Source organism: Aethalodelphis obliquidens, unplaced genomic scaffold (assembly GCF_003676395.1).
Source record: "Aethalodelphis obliquidens isolate GAN/ISIS:26980383/991018 unplaced genomic scaffold, ASM367639v1 scaffold36, whole genome shotgun sequence".
Taxonomy (NCBI): Eukaryota; Metazoa; Chordata; class Mammalia; order Artiodactyla; family Delphinidae; genus Aethalodelphis; species Aethalodelphis obliquidens.
The window spans coordinates 15988277-16004477 of NW_020837980.1; the positions used below are offsets into that span (position 1 = coordinate 15988277).

General features: G+C 42.6%; 1 protein-coding gene across 3 annotated transcripts in view; it reads right to left on the reverse strand.

Moving 5' to 3' along the window:
- Positions 1-2228: 2228 nt before the first annotated feature.
- Positions 2229-16201, reverse strand: part of PTPRO (protein tyrosine phosphatase receptor type O) — a 128076-nt gene continuing 114103 nt past the window's right edge. For all 3 annotated transcript variants that reach the window (XM_027129519.1, XM_027129518.1, XM_027129520.1), the window contains 4 exons: positions 12892-13046; positions 10636-10771; positions 4595-4715; positions 2229-3541 (listed from right to left, as the gene is read on the reverse strand). In XM_027129519.1, the coding sequence (XP_026985320.1) occupies positions 4611-4715; positions 10636-10771; positions 12892-13046 (396 nt within the window). In that variant the 3' untranslated portion in view covers positions 2229-3541; positions 4595-4610. The remainder of the gene's footprint in view (positions 3542-4594; positions 4716-10635; positions 10772-12891; positions 13047-16201) is intronic.

A 16201-nucleotide genomic window follows, 5' to 3' on the forward strand; every position in this document is an offset into this window, starting at 1 on the left:
CCCCGAACAGTTTGTTTGTGTCCCTCGTAATACAACTTCCAGAACTAAACATGATCCTCCATCTTTAACTGAGTGACCCACCAGGATCAGGCCTTGTGATAAGCATCAATTGAAACTGAAAACTCGTGCTGCTGTGGAAGGCCAAGAGTCAGAGAGATCATGGCTCAAGTTTCCTTCAAATGCACCCAAAAGAGGCTTTGAAAACCAAAGGTAGAAGTTTGTGTGTGTTAGGTTTTGTTGCTTTCTAACTCCTTTGGCCAAAGTGGTTGTTCTGTTCAGTCCTGGGCATGGCCTCTGAGCTCTGAGCCTGGGCCAGGCCCCAGGCTAGTGATCAGTGAGCTAGGAAATGCGCCAGCTAATTTGAAGCACATCACATCAGACATTTCCTGAGGTGGAAAGGAAGGCCTCCTTGCTAGAAAGCAGGGAGGATTTTGGCTCCTAGAGATTGGATTCAGTAACTTTACTCCCTTGGCTAACGGCCAATCCCCTAGCAAGTAGCTCTCATAAGGTCTGCAGAAGACTCAGTTCCAAAGTCTCCAGCCCCTGCCTTACACGTTGACACCACAGCCTTCTTGGAGAGATGCATCCCCTTCCCGGGGTCAGGGACAGCTTTTAGAAAAGGGGAGCAATTGTAGAATCTGATTAAAGATTTTATAAGAATTGAAAAAAAAAAACCTTACTAATTTTTCTAATTTTAAATTTGGGGGGCAGTGTTGACTTTGTAGTGGAAAATTGTCAACCCCGAATTAGAACACTGTCCCCCCCAAAAAGGTTGCCATCCATCACTTTCCTTCCTTTTCAAGTTAAATAAAGCCATATAGTGAATGTATAGGTATGAATGTATTAGTGTTAGATATTAAATGTATAAATTAGAGTCTAGTGGTAGTTTCTCAATTAACTTCAGAAATTGGCTTTTGCAGCCAAGGAATTTGATCTCAGCAGCGCTCAAAGTGAAATATTCTGTTATTCCGAAATCTTCAGCTCTTTCTATGCACCATGTAGGCTACTGTGAATGCCTGTGCTAATGCCTCCATGTTCAGTGCACTGTAGCACTTCACAGATGATTACAAATAACACTGTGATTAAAACACAGAGGCCCTAGCTGCCTCCTGTCTGAATTCTTAGAGTTGAATCCTGGAGTGAAAATTAAGCTGGTTTGAGGGGCCCCTAGGGTACATGAAAGAATAAAATACAAAACACCTTTGTGTGAATTGTCAGATCTGATACCCTTTACACCTGTGAAATATGGTGCTTTTCGTAGGTAATTCTACAGTTCATCAACTGAGACTTAGGACAGATACATTTCAAAGTCATCTATTGGGATTGAAACCCAAGGCTTCAGACAGATAGATGCTTTTCCCATCATAAACTGTACACTTCAGGAGCACCGGTGTACCAGTGATGTACAGAGGGACGGCTGTGGAGACCCCGGAAGGAAGGATCTGGTTAAGTGCCTGGTGTGACTTTTCCGTCATCTAAACTCTGAGGCTTCCGTCTAACTCTGGATACTTCATCTTCTCTTTTGGGAAAACTGATCTGGGACTATTTGATTCCTACCTGGAAGGGGTGCTCAAGAAAATCATAAAATATTTACAAAGTGCTTTAAGTTTCAGGGAAGTAAAGTTCCAGTCTGTGAACATGGGAAATGCACCTGCACCAGCAGGTGTCTTATCAGCTCACCCAACGTTGCTTACTTCACTCCTGACCTGTCCGTGTGCGAAAACCTAAGGAAGTCACACATACACTTGCTACTTTTCTTCAGCCACATGTACTCCTGGGAATGGAGTGGTACATTATTAACATGTCCAAGAAGGGACTTAAAGGGGTGGGAGTGAGAAGAGAAGGTGGCAGCAGGGAGGTGAGAAGGGGAGGAAGAGGTGGGGGCGAGTCAAAGCTGACAACACCCAGGGAGCCCAAGCTGTTAACCTGTGGGGTCTGGACAGCCTCTGCCGTTCCTCCCCCCTCCCCACGAGGAGAACCTGAGACTCCCTGCCTGGCCAGGTCTTGCAAAGAACTGTGCCAGGCTCCGCTGTGGCCAGGCCTTGGTGACAAGAGACAGTGGGGTGCAGAGCTGTTCACTTGGCATCCTTTACCTTTACAAAGGTCACTGATAAAATGTGAAACTGCGTGCATGGCTTCATGGAGATGCACAGGAAAGCGGGGATCCGGGGCGAGGGGCGGATGCACAGAGAGGGGGACACAGCCTCCTGAAACACACACAGGAAGGCTCAGGACAGCCAACTGCTCCAGTGAAGCAGCAAGCTTGTGTTTACTTTCAACTCAAAATGTTTTCCTTTGTATATCCGTCACGTCTTCATTCTCAGGAAGCGACACAAAGTAACAGGCTTCAGGATGCCATCTGTGTCCATTCTGACGGTGTTCATGTCACAAGACACAATTATGTACTGCAATTATACAAAATGCAAAGAATAGATTGCTGCTAGTTACACAGGTTAAAATGAAACTGACAACCCCAAAGAAAACAAAACAGAAAGTTATCTCTGTCAGAATCCATAGAGGTGCTTGACAATATTACCCCCCCCAAAATGTAGGCAAATCATTGTCCTAGCATGCTGCAGTTCATTGCCACAACTTCATAAATTCCCAGCTCTTTGGGGGAAGGAAAGTGCGTGTTCACAGCCTATAGTTCGCAAAGAAATAGCTTTTACGTGTATGCAGGTCAACAGAAAGAGGAACGCAAACTCTAGGCACCAAGATTGCTCAGACAGCAGTGGAGTCTAAAGAGTGAGACTTCAAAGTCTTCTGAACCAGATCTAGTTTGTTGAAAAGGAACCTGGACAGTGACATTAGTCCAAGAGGGCCAAGGAAGAAACACTGAACCGTTAATAAGAAAAAAACATCAAGAACTAGAACAATTAAGACTTAAATAGTTTTTCTACTCTACTTTGAAGCTGAATTACAGCTCTTCATATTTGGAAAAGATACGCAGTTGATCTGTGGGAAGAACCTTTCTCTCTCCCCCGATCCACCCTCCCCATTCCTGATCCAGTAAGCTTATGTTGGATTATAGATAGCACTGGTTCAATTTCCTTGAAGCAGAATTGCCATTTTTTCATATGTGGGCATGCCTCTTTTTAACAGTGAGGTATAATTTGACACCAACTATGCCTGATCCTTCTTGGGTTACGAGCTTGATCAATAGTGCGGGCAGAAAACAGTTCAACGTTCTGATAAAATCACACACGTACAAAAATTATTGCACTTAAAAACAACAGCAAAAAACTCAGCCCAACCAGCAAAGGGCCAGCGAAACTCTTCAGAAGTGTTGTGCTTCCTGCCCTTTGCAGAGCGTCTGGACCTTTCTGGTGTCCGGTTGAATTTGGTCCATTATTGAATGTCCAGAAGTGAGAGTCCGAAAGACACTGTAGGCTCTTTAAGGCTAAGTCTTCCCGCTGCTTCTATGAGATAAATTATCTTGGCCACGTACTGCAAAGCAGGGCTCTTTTTAGCAAATGGCTAGTAGAGCCCCTCCAAAAAACTCTTGGAAGCAAGGGAGGATGGGTTCACATCATGTCCTGTCCTGTAAATGAGAGACAGAGGAAGACGGTAAGCAGCCTGGGAGAGCAAAGTCCCTCATCAACAGCTCTGTGGCTGGAAGTACAGCGACCGCCTCCTGATTCCATCACTAGCTCTCATTACACTCAACCCCACAGCACATGTGGACGTGGGCTTATCTGTGCATCTTTCTCTGTGCAAGTCCTCCTTTCTGTGGCTCTGTCTTTCCCTCTACCTGCAAATTTGTCTCTGTCTGTCTTTCTTTATTCTTTATCTTTCCTGCCTCCTTGTGCTTTCTGTCTGTCTTTGTTGATGAATGTAATGGTCTGATGCTAACCCTATCCTGGTACTCACTAGTCCGTATCCTACCATACTTCTTCCTCAAGGCACCGTTGTCCTCTCTCTCCCTGTCAGTGATCCCTCCAACCTTAATATATTCATACACATTCTATGCTCTGTTAACTGAGTTGAGTTAGAAGATTACTTGTTACTTTAGCCAAGATTACTTATACCTCCGAAATCTGATGTCCTAGTTAAAACGTAAGCACAAGGCATTGACTGTGTTACGATTTTTTTTCACGATGCTCTCAAGTCAGTACTCACGTAATAGATGAGATCAAGGCATTTGAAAACTCCGCTAACCTAAGACTATTGTCAATATTGTTTTTCTTCTTTCGGTGTCTACTTTAGCTCATGTCTTCTTTGTAGCCCCTTGTGTGGCCCTTGTAGTCAGTAAAATGTTTGCATAAAGTATCTAGGTAAATAGCATTGGATGGTAATATCCTGATATTGCAGGCACAGATCCAACATCAGAATAATTTAAGGTTCAGGGTGGAGGGAATGGAGGGCAAATCTTCATGAGTTGCTGAAGCTCTTGCATGCCACACCCACCAACCTAGGCCCCCTGAAGCTCAAAGATCTGCTACGGTATTTGTCTCTCCCTATGACCACCTCCCTGTGACCACCTCTGTGGGGTCAGAGTCAGCACAGATAGCCACTGCTGCCTTTGTCGTTTCCCATCATGCCCTCTCCCATTGTGCGGAGACAGGGTGCCCATGATGGGTTCCTCTCCACTTACTGGTCTGGATTCTGAACTAAGACTTGCTGACATTCTCATAGATGACGTCACTGATGCAGAACTGCTGCTTCTTCTTCATCCACATCAGTTGCACACACTGATGGATAAAAATGTACTGCTCCTGGAGCAAAAGACAAAGACAGGTTTTAGAGCAAGATATCTTTGTGCAAAAATATTTTAATACTATGGCAGTATTAAATGCTATGATGTGATGCCAAGGGAAACATTCTTCATTATTTATGAGACAATTTTTTTTAACATCTTTATTGGAGTATAATTGCTTTACAATGGTGTGTTAGTTTCTGCTTTATCACAAAGTGAATCAGCTATACACATACATATATCCCCATATCCCCTCCCTCTTGCGTCTCCCTCCCTCCCACCCTCCCTATCCCACCCCTCCAGGCGGTCACAAAGCACCGAGCTGATCTCCCTGTGCTATGCAGCTGCTTCCCACTAGCTACCTATTTTACATTTGGTAGTGTATATATGTCCATGCCACTCTCACTTCATCCCAGCTTACCCTTCCCCCTCCCCGTGTCCTCAAGTCCATTCTCTACGTCTGTGTCTTTATTCCTGTCCTGTCCCTAGGTTCATAGAACCAGTTTTTTTTTTAAGATTCCATATATATGACACAATTTTATAACTAGAAAATCCAAGAGAATCAACTGTAGAAATAGTTTGATTAATAATAGGGCTTAGACTATCACTACTTAATGCTAAAGGCAATGAATATTCAAACAATAAATCATGGGGCTATTTGAAAAAAAAGTAGCACATCACCTCATAATACACTGAAATAAATTCCAGGAAGTTTAATGAACTAAGCCATAAAAATATAAAGGAAAATATAGGTTAATTTTTCTCTGATTACTTTAAGGAAGGACTTTAAACTTTAAACAATGAAATAAGTTACAAATAAAAATGTCAAACTACTGTATATAAAAAGCAGTAAAAAGAATAAAATAAAGGGCAAACCAGAAACTGAGAGGGAATATTTTCTAGAATTATGACAAATGTTGTTACCTTCATCTTTGTTTAAAATTCATCCACATCAGTAACATGCACACTTAAAGTGACAAATAAAATAAACTGACCACTAGACCAAATATTCCTGGAAAGCAGGGACCGTGTCTTTTTATTCCTAATACCCAGCACTTAGTTTGTGCTTATTAAGTGTTTAAGTAAACTGAGAAAATATTAAACCATATGCAAAAAATGACCAAGTAATAAAAAATTGTAAATTGAAACAATTTTTTTATATATAAAGTAAGCAAACCTAAAGGAAAAAAATAATATTCAGTGATGATTGAGTTTGTTGAAGCAATCATTTTTACCTACAGTTGGTGGAGGTACAATTAATAAAATGCTAATAAATGGCATTGTGGACAGATAAAAGTAAGAAAGGAAAGAATCCAATTTAATGTCCTATAAAAAGGAGAATGTTTTAAGTAAGCAACAGCATATCTAAAATGAAACAGTATGGGACTTCCCTGGTGGCCCAGGGGTTGGGAGTCCGCCTGCCGGTGCAGGGGACACAGGTTCGAGCCCTGGTCCGGGAGGATCCCGCATGCCGCGGAGCAACTGGGCCCGTGTGCCACAACTACTGAGCCTGTGCTCTGGAGCCCACGAGCCACAGCTGCTGGGCCTGCGTGCCGCGGCTACTGAGGCCCACGCGCCTGGAGCCTGTGCTCTGCAGCAGGGGAGGCCGCTGCAGTGAGAAGCCCGTGCACCACAATGAAGACCCAACACAGCCAAAAATAAATAAGATAATTTAAAAATATAAATAAAAGAAAAATAAATAAATAAATAAAATGAAACAGTATTCAGTCTTTAAAATGAGTTATAGAGTTTTAGGCAATTTGGGATGATACAGGTAGCAAAATATTAAGTGGAAAATCAGAATGTAAAATTAGCATATGTGTATAGGGCATATGAGCACAATTGTGTGAACATTATACTTGAATGAAGGCCGAGATGAGGTACGCCAAAATATTGAGAGTAGCTGTCTTTATGCCATGACGTCAAGGTCATTTCTCCTTTTTTCCTTATTTGCTGGAGTTCCTCTCTAAGTAATACCATTAAGAATAACCTTTAAATAAGAACCAGTTAAGATAACCACAGGATTTCAAGGACCTTTTGTATGACAACTTCATACAAAGGATAAAATTAAATACTTCAAACTTCCCTGGACTCACATGTATTTTTCAACAAAATTTGGGGAAAATATATTCCCTTAAATTGTGACAACATCACATCAGTAACTGAGCTTCCCTTTCTTGTTATGACACATCCCTCCATTGCTTCTGATGTTGAGTCAAGCACAGAGCATCGATAAGGACAGAGACTGCCTGGTTTCTCAACCCATACCTACGCAGTGGCCAAACTTTGTGTCTAAATAAATAAGTAAATAAAGTAGCTAGGCCACAGGAAAAGTAAATAAAAGACTATTTACAGACGCATCTCTGAGAGTTCCTGAGAAATCAGGAGGCTGCCGATAAGGAGAAGCAGCTGCTCAAAGCAAGGCCTGACCTCCAGGGAAAGCCTATTAGAGGAAAATTAAAAAAACCTTTGATAAAAATAGAAGAGAGCCCAGGAGAGGCGAAGGCCATCCACATGTGGCACTTCACAATTTCAAAGCACGTATCTTGATGATATCGGTTCACCTGATGTATACTTTACAACAAACAACTAATGAACGTTGTCCTTCACGTTTTACAGATGAAGGATGGGAGCTTTTTAAAAATATATATTTTTATTGTTTAATTTTTTTTTTTTTTTTTTTTTGCGGTACGTGGGCCTCTCACTGCCGTGGCCTCTCCCATTGCAGAGCACAGGCTCCGGACGCGCAGGCTCAGCGGGCACGGCTCACAGGCCCAGCTGCTCCGCGGCATGTGGGATCTTCCCGGACCGGGGCACGAACCCATGCCCCCAGCGTCGGCAGGCGGACCCTCAACCACTGCGCAACCAGGGAAGTCCTATTATTTAATTTTTTAAAAATTGAAGTATAGTCAATTTACAATGTTGTGTTAGTTTCAGGTGTACAGCAAAGTGATTCAGTTATACATACATCTATGTCTATTTCTTTTTTTAGATCCTTTTCCTTATAGGTTATTACAAAATACTGAGTCTAGTTCCCTGTGCTATTCAGTAGGTCTTTGTTTGTTATTTTATATATAGTAGGGTGTATCTGTTCATCGGAATGGGAGATTCGAGAGGTGAAGTGAGTTGTACAGTGGTCAGGGTTGGTCCCGGGCCTCTTTCGGGGTCTGGCCTGACTACCCTACTCTCTGACTACCCCTCGCTCTTCTTGTGCAGGGGTCTACACGGCGTGCCTGGTCAGCTGAGAAAGGGGAAAAGGGTTCATCAAAATACGGCCCATGCGGCATGTTGCAGGGACCTGAAACATGCATCTGAGGATGTGGTCAAATTAATCAGTGACTTCTGCTGTTTGTAGAAGGGGTGGGGTACTAGAATCAAGGCAATGGGCCGTCAAGAGGGCATAGGAAAATGAAAAACGAGCATGGGAGGTAACCTGTACACAACACACTGTGGTTTCTGTATATACATTGACTCCGCTGGAGAATCATTCTGGCCTCTTGAAAACCATTAGTGTCAAAGGAGTGCTCTGGGATGATGAAGAAAAATAATTTTTTACTCTGCTCTTTATTATTAGCATCAGTAAACTAGGAGGCAGCAGGACTGGGGCGTGAATGAGCTCAAGGAGGATGTTAAGGAAATCCTAACATTCAAGTTACAGGTTGAACCACAAAGAGCAGAGGAATGAGGAAAAACAGAGGTAAATCATTGGACGAGTGGTTCCAGACACAACTGACAAAACCGACATAAATAAATAACTTGAACCAGAGAGGATCGCTGCAAAATCCTGAGGGAACTCAAGAGTGAACTGGAACAATTGGGAAAAATAAGTGACCCGTGGTGACCTCTGCCTCTTCTGCTGACTTTGAATTTTCCCACGAGAGTTCAGGGAAGGGATATCGTACTTAAAAAAGACTGTTTCCCTGGAGATGTCAACCTAAAATACTACCATAAACAAAGAAGCAATCAAAATTTGAGGAAAGGAAGTTATAGAGAAAACCCAACTTTTTCTCAGCTTTACAGAAAGGCACATGGTGGTGGCCCTGGTGTCCTGGGATTACCACACATGAAGAAAAATAATGGCACTGAAAATTGGATACAGGGTCTACCATGTGAAGGTAGACTTTTGAAAAAGGGATTAGGATTCTGTTGTTGGAAAGTTGAAAGCCAACAGGCTGTAATCACAGTCTATAAAATTATAAAAGGTATGCATTAAGTCAGTGGGGGCAGACAGTTCATCAAATCCAAAATACTTAAAATAAGGAGTGGCCCTTTGAAGCTTGGAGATCAATATACATAATAGAGAGTTTTAATCACATAGGAGGATATAGATTTATGGAAGTGAAAGCCAAAAATATGGACAGATTCATAACGCAGGTATTTTTTGTTCGTTTTTTTGCGGTGCGCAGGCCTCTCACTGTTGTGGCCTCTCCTGTTGTGGAGCACAGGCTCCGGACGCGCAGGCCCAACAGCCATGGCTCACGGGCCTAGCTGCTCCGCAGCATGTGGGATCTTCCCGGACCGGGGCAAGGACCTGTGTCCCCTGCATCGGCAGGCGGACTCTCAACCACTGTGCCACCAGGGAATCCCCATAACACACTATTTAATCACTAGGTAGTTGGGCTTCTCTGGGAAACCAGGACATTTTAAACTTATGATAATAGGATAATGTCTATGTCTCCACAGTGGTAAATTAGAAGGTAGCAGGACTGGAAAGTGAGTGATCTCAAGGAAGTGAGCACACTAATAGATGTCTTGCTTCCTAATCATCCCTGAGCCATCTGAATGTGAATGAGTTACTCTTTCCAAAGTGCTATGATCTTGCTAGAGCTCAGAAATAAACAGATTGGAACGTCTGTGCCAAGCCTTGGTCAGACAGGATGGGGAGGCAGGAGGAAAAGTAAAAAGGGTGGGAAAGGGGAACCCGGAAGCGTTGAGACGGCAGCCCGGACTGTGGACTTTTGCGTTATACTGACATCTAGTGGTGTTTGTTGGGAAAAACATGAGGAAGATTAAGGCAGGTTTTAATCCCTTGGGAACTGAGTCAGAGGTCAGGGCCAGGCTGGGTTCCAGTCCATAAGTGTTCCTCCCACACACACTCCTCAAGAAAAAGGATTAGTGTTCGCCTGAAGCTAAGAAGTTGCGAGTACGGCTGGGTGACTAGGATTACGAAGAAACTACTGTGCTTAGGTTTGTGAACCCACACGGGTGCGCACCCACTGCTGCTCTGAGGCAGCGTGATGCTGTCTGCGGCTGCCACTCCAGCCTGAGTGCATTTTAAGGCTTTGAGGTGGAGAGTACCTGGGAGAAGAGGAGAAAGGGAAGCACGTAACGCGGGTGTATATTTCTGGGGATGCCTCCATGTTACAATGACGATTCCATTCATTTAGCTCAAGGGATTGGCAGTGCTGGTAGATGAGAGGCTGGAAATCCTTAAAACTGTAAGGATTTTATTTCATCACAAAGCACAAAGTCAACCCATATTATCATCAAAAGTGAATTGAGCCATATGAACGGCAAACTAATGACAAACTTATTCAGTCAAATCTAGCATTTTATATAGAAATTAAATCACATCGGTTTTAAAGTCTCCACTTGGTGGCATTTCCCCAGATGGCTGTCACCTTCACCGAACTCTCAGTCTGTTCAAAGAGCTTTTATTCCATTATAGATACACCCATGTGCTCTGGGTTACTAAAGGGCCTGTAACACCAATAAAAGTGCGGGCACAGTACACCAAATGGATTTCTAGAGACTAATATCTGTTTCTTTTATACCTTGGAGCAGTTTGAATGTGCACAATAAGAAACTGGGAACGGCAGATGCAAAAAAAAAAAAAAAAAAAAAAAAAATTGAGACCATGGTTTTGACATATGCGATTGAATAATGGGAAGTTTTTCAGTCAAGGGCAAATTTAAAAATACCTGTGATTATGTTCCTACCTCGGTCTGTACCATAGACATCCGGTATGACCGCATTTCTGACACCAGCCCTAGGATGTCCACAAACTCATGATCCCGAATGTGCTGCAAGAGCCTGTCCAGGGCAATGAATGTTCCTGTCCGACCGACGCCAGCACTGAAAAAGAGGTTCCGACAGCACATCACTTAGCGCTTCTACACCGTTGGAAACAAATTGGCGATGAAAAAAGACCAAAACCAAAAACCAAAAACACATCAAAACTACATGTAGCATCATTGAAAAAAAGACTAAACTGACAATATTTCCCGCTCAACTGTTGTTTAAGTATGCAGCTGTGGTTGATGTGTCTCCTAACGTCACAGTTCTACCACTGCTACCTCTCTTAGAGAGCTGTGGGTCTGCCTTGGCCATCTGCCCATCCCGCCCCCCAGGGTTTCTGTTCCTTAGGAAAGTAAGGATTCCATGTGGAGCCTCCTGGACAGTCAGGTCTGGCCCCCCAGGGAGCTGATAAATGTAAACAATTCCAGTCTTCCAAGTAGCCTCAGAGTCAAGCCCTCACACCCAGCTAGAAAGTTTAGTTGAGATGTCCACACCCTAGTTCTGGGGCTGGGGCCTTGGTAATTTGTGCGTCTTCAGCCCTAGGTCAAGTTCATCGTCTCAGACCTTCCTTAAAGTGCATCTGCCCTGCTAGTGGGTGCTAGTCTGCTTCATTCTCCCAGACAGTTGCCTCAAAATCAGATTTAATATTTGGACCCAGTCTCTCCCAGTCCCCAAATCCCAGGGCTCAGAGCATAGAGGGAAGTGGAGTGATATGGGCTGACCTATTCTCCACCACAGTCCCCAGGGTTACAGCTAAAGTCAGCCGTCCTTTTCCTCCAATCACTCACAGACTGAAGTGAACTCCGGATTATGAGGGAATATGAGGAAATAGAAATCAAAACCAATTTACATGTGGGATTTGCTGGGAGAGAAATCCAACAGGAAAAACCATGAGTTCAGAGCCGTGGTTTGCTGCTTCTACCAGACAATTCTTCCCTCTTAGGACTTACCTTCGCAGATAAAACGTTCTGTGTCTGGGTGAACACTTGCGAAGTCACATCCAGAACTATACCTGCTACCCTGCTACGTGCGTGAAAGGAGTCCATGTGTTTGACCCCAGGGTCGAGCAGCTTTATTTTCTGCTCTTGGAAAGAACCATTTTGAGATGAGATAATTTCATCTGGTGAAGCAAAACTTTTGACCTGGGAATGACTGACAGCAAGGGTAGTCTCCCTAATCAGAACCTTGGTAGCTTATGAAACATTTTTCTTTCCAGGGAGACCCATTCTCTCTCTCTCTCTCTCTCTCTCTCTCTCTGTCTCTCTCTCTCTCTCTCTCTCTCTCTCTCTCTCACACACACACACACACACACACACACACACCCTTAGCCATTCTAGTTCACAGACCAAGGTACTAGATCCAGGATTATCGGCTGCCAATGCCTCTGACAGCTTTATTCCGCTTCTACTGCTGATACACAACCGGAGTGCATTTACATCCCCGGCTCTTCTGAGGCTGCACAAACACGTCACAACAACATTACGTCACACTGCTGGATTTTGATGGAACTTTGTTCACATGGTAGGAAAGAAAGCTTAAATTCAAAGATAACTCTTTCTGTAAGGGATTAGCGTGGTCCTTGATTTTTGATAATGCAGTAGATCATATAGCCCCTTTTGTCTGCACCATCTGGAAATTTAGAGATAATCTGGAAGGGAAACCTAGCAAATATGTTTATCTTCATGAGCTGAATGTTTTTATTTCACCTTTCCTTCAACTTGCGTTTTATGTCTATTTACATTACTCTGGGTTGTGATGGGCTAGTTTTAATTTGACTTTGTATTTGGCTCTGTTATAAACTCCACAGAATCCTTGATAGGATAGGCTACCATCACCTGGTGCTTAAAAGCCCGGGCTTTGGAGACGGGTGTGCCTAGATTTGAAAACTAACTCCTTCATTTTCTGGATGCGTGAACTTTTGTGACTCCCTTAATCTTTCTACTCCTTAGGTGTTTTTTTTTTTTTAATCTGATAATGGCAATAATATTATTAATCTCATATACTACAGGATATAAATAGCTGTATTATAAGTAAATCATGTATCTAATAAGACTTCAGTTAATCGTACATTTTAAAAAATCGTAATTCATTTAACCGTTCATTCAGTCTGATCAGTGGTTTAATGGTGGGCAACTTCCTCCATGATTTCTAACCGACGATGCATTTGATGAGGTTACCTGCAGTGCACGATCATGGGGCCTTTGCTCTTGGTCGCTTGCCGTCGGACCATGTGTACAAACTGCAGGATGCTTTCTGCAGCGTTGGCCGTGGGCACCCCGTGATCAGGCCACGCAGTGTAGTTAAAATGCATCACATCCTGCATCTCGTCAGCCTGTAGGAGAAAAACAAGTGTTAATCTCTCAGTCCCCCGTCAGGATGGCTCAGGCCTCGGAGGCAGCTCACAAGCGACGGTAAAGCCACATTTCACTCCTGGTCAGTAGATCTCCCTTTCCAGCTCTCAGCATTGTGTCTGGCACAAAGCAGGCCCTGAAAAAAAATACTAATTGTATAAAGCTTCAGATAGTAGGATAAATAGGCTAATCTATGCCTCTGTAGCGATAAGAGGTTAAGCAGATCAGGGTTCGCATCCCGGCTCTGCCATTTAGAAGTTACATCAGCTCTGGGCGATGAATTAAATACTGAAAGATTCTGCTGGTGACCCGCTTGGGTCCACTGGGCCAGGCTGTTGCACCCCCTTTCCCTGATGCTGCTAATAGCATCTAGCTGCACCCCACTCCTCACAGGCGTCTCCCACTGAAGGGAGCTACCTTGCTGGGAAGTGCCTAAGAGATGGCGCTCTCAGGCTGAGGGCAGCCTGCAGCTGATGAGTGATTGATACTGGGGCACAAAAAGTCAAGATGGGACAACCCTACTGTCCTATCCTGCTTCCTTTGTTCCTGGACAGATTTTACCCAACATTACACTTTCAAAAAATCCCCTATATAACAATCCATGTCTTGGGATCGGATGCTAGGGGAACTGACGAAGACAAACTCGCTGAATACCAGTGTTCTCTCATTCGAAAATGGTCTCATGATATCTTTAACAAGGGTTGTTGCGGAGACTAAGTGTGATTGTGTTTGTGAAGGGTGGTATCTGTTAGATATCCTCATCACTACTACAGCATAATTACTACCACTTGGCTGTCATCCAGCTCAGTGCATTTCAATGGGTGGTTCTGGGAATCCCAGTAAATGGGTATGTTTTGTATATTTTCCCATTCATATGAACCCGTGTACGAAATATATTGTTGTTCCCTCTGACCTGTGTAAATATCAGCTAGGATGTGCGTCCTCCAAGATTTACTTCTTTAAGTCCCTACTAATTGATAAGCATAAAGTTTTGCTATCAACTATCAGAAATATTCCAAATCCAAGCCTCACAAAGATCTAATGCATCCCTCACCCCTCAAATTTGCTAAGACCCTAGAATCCACTCAGGAGATAGAATACTATATCATACTTTGGAAGAATTTGGTCTGGCTATGAGTTTGGAGTTAAAGTTTAGGTTTTCAGGTATTAGAGAGAAATGAATTTCAAAGTGTCACTGGTCTTGGGTGAGGTCAAAATTAGAAATATAAATAAATGTATAAATACAAATATAATAATATTTGTATAAATATAAATGTCAGCACTTCAACTAGACCCACTGTCTCCTTGGCCTAAGGCCACATGTCCCCAGCCATACGCAATGTCTCTCTCTATGAGCGAGTTCAAGGGCTTTGTCTTCGACACGTGGAACATGAAATCTACAAAGATGCTGGCCAACCTCACTGCTGTCCTCAGGAAGTATGGCAAGAAAGTAACTCAAGCATAATAAATTGTGCAGAATGAATGAATTGCTCAACACCCGGAGGATTTAAGGATACTCTATCCCCAGATAACTTTGGTTGCCCAGAAAAATTCACGAAAATGCTCGCTCTTTCCAAATGCGGATCACAGGCTGAGCACAAGACTCATACATTGTAGGATATGTGTGTTTTGATAAAAGAAATGTTTACATATTGAAGTACGGGAAACCATTCTGGGTTATACATGAGTTAACTTGAATTTTATGCTAACCAGAATGGCCTGTTTGTGGCCTATCAAACATACATTGTACACTTGCTTTAATTATTAAAGAAAAGGGTGCATTGGCCGGAAGTAAAGAATGTCCATGTTGAGAATAAAGATAAATGCCCCTCTTCCTGGGATGCCCATGCTGGTCCTCCTTCCGTGGTAAGAATCCCTTCCCAGGTGTCAAAGCCATACTGGCTTGCTGTGTGTGTGCTGATCTGGGTTTTCTTTGAAATCTTGAAGGAATGTATCCCTGACTTGTTTAATATTCTTTGTTCTGACAAGATAGAAAACTGTGCTGAAAATCATACTTCTCTAGGGCAGTTCTTGAGAGTTACCTGAGAGGCTGTCTTCAAGGCTATAGTCCTCAGTTTGGTTCAAATAAATATTCCTATTGTAGATTGTTTACTGGTTATTTTCATTGACAGAATATATACATATACACGCATACATACATATATATACCTATATATATAACTATATTAGAATACATATATTCTAAAATGTATCTGAAAATGTATCCAGCTAAAATACGCAAGGTGGTTCAAAAATAAGAAGGCTTTAAATTGTGATTAGTCTCTCTGCAGCTGCAGGGCAGAGGTCTTGTATCAGATGGGTGATTCCTGTCAGCTGAATAGCGAGGCACAAGTAATGGGAACAAACAGGTTTTTCCTGGTTTTTAGTCTCCAGTTCTTACTCATTTCATGCCAAGTTTCAAGTACTGGAAAGTGACAAATTTTGCGTTATAGTCATTTTCCTCCTTTCCTATTAAATGAGAAAACCCTGCTGGTTACATCTTACTTAACCATTCCAACATTTCTCATACTCTGATTTCCTCACTTGTGTAATTTTATCTGGTTGTACTCTGAAAATTTCCACATATCAACATGGAGGGAATAAAGAAGTATATAAGCAAAAAATGAAAAAAATAGAAAAAGGTATTCATCGGCACAGCACAATGTTCTTTGGTAATTTAACCTTCATTGCAGGAGCTTAAAATTTAGATTCAACTTGTTTATGGCCAAAAGGGGGCGCTCTGGGATCAGATGCTTGCAACTACTGTATAAAAACCAGAAACGTCTACTATTCAGCGTTTTTATTCCTATGTTTGAAGCCCTTCACGTGGTTGTCATTGAAAAGTTATTATTTAAGACCAAGGACAAGGACATAGTATTGATCACACAGTGATCGATGTCACTTCTCCCAGTCAAGGGAACAGACCTTATTTTTGCTTTGCAACTTTTTTCTCCCAGATGCAAAACCTAGGGAAAGATTTACTCTGTATTTGTATAGCAGTTTATACCGGCTTCCTGGGTAAAATATCCAAGAAAGAAAGGAGAGTTCACATGGAATTGAGATTGTCAAACATTTTCTCTGATGGCTAAGTCTGTTGATGTTTTCTAAGTGATTTATTATTTTTGAAAACATTCAT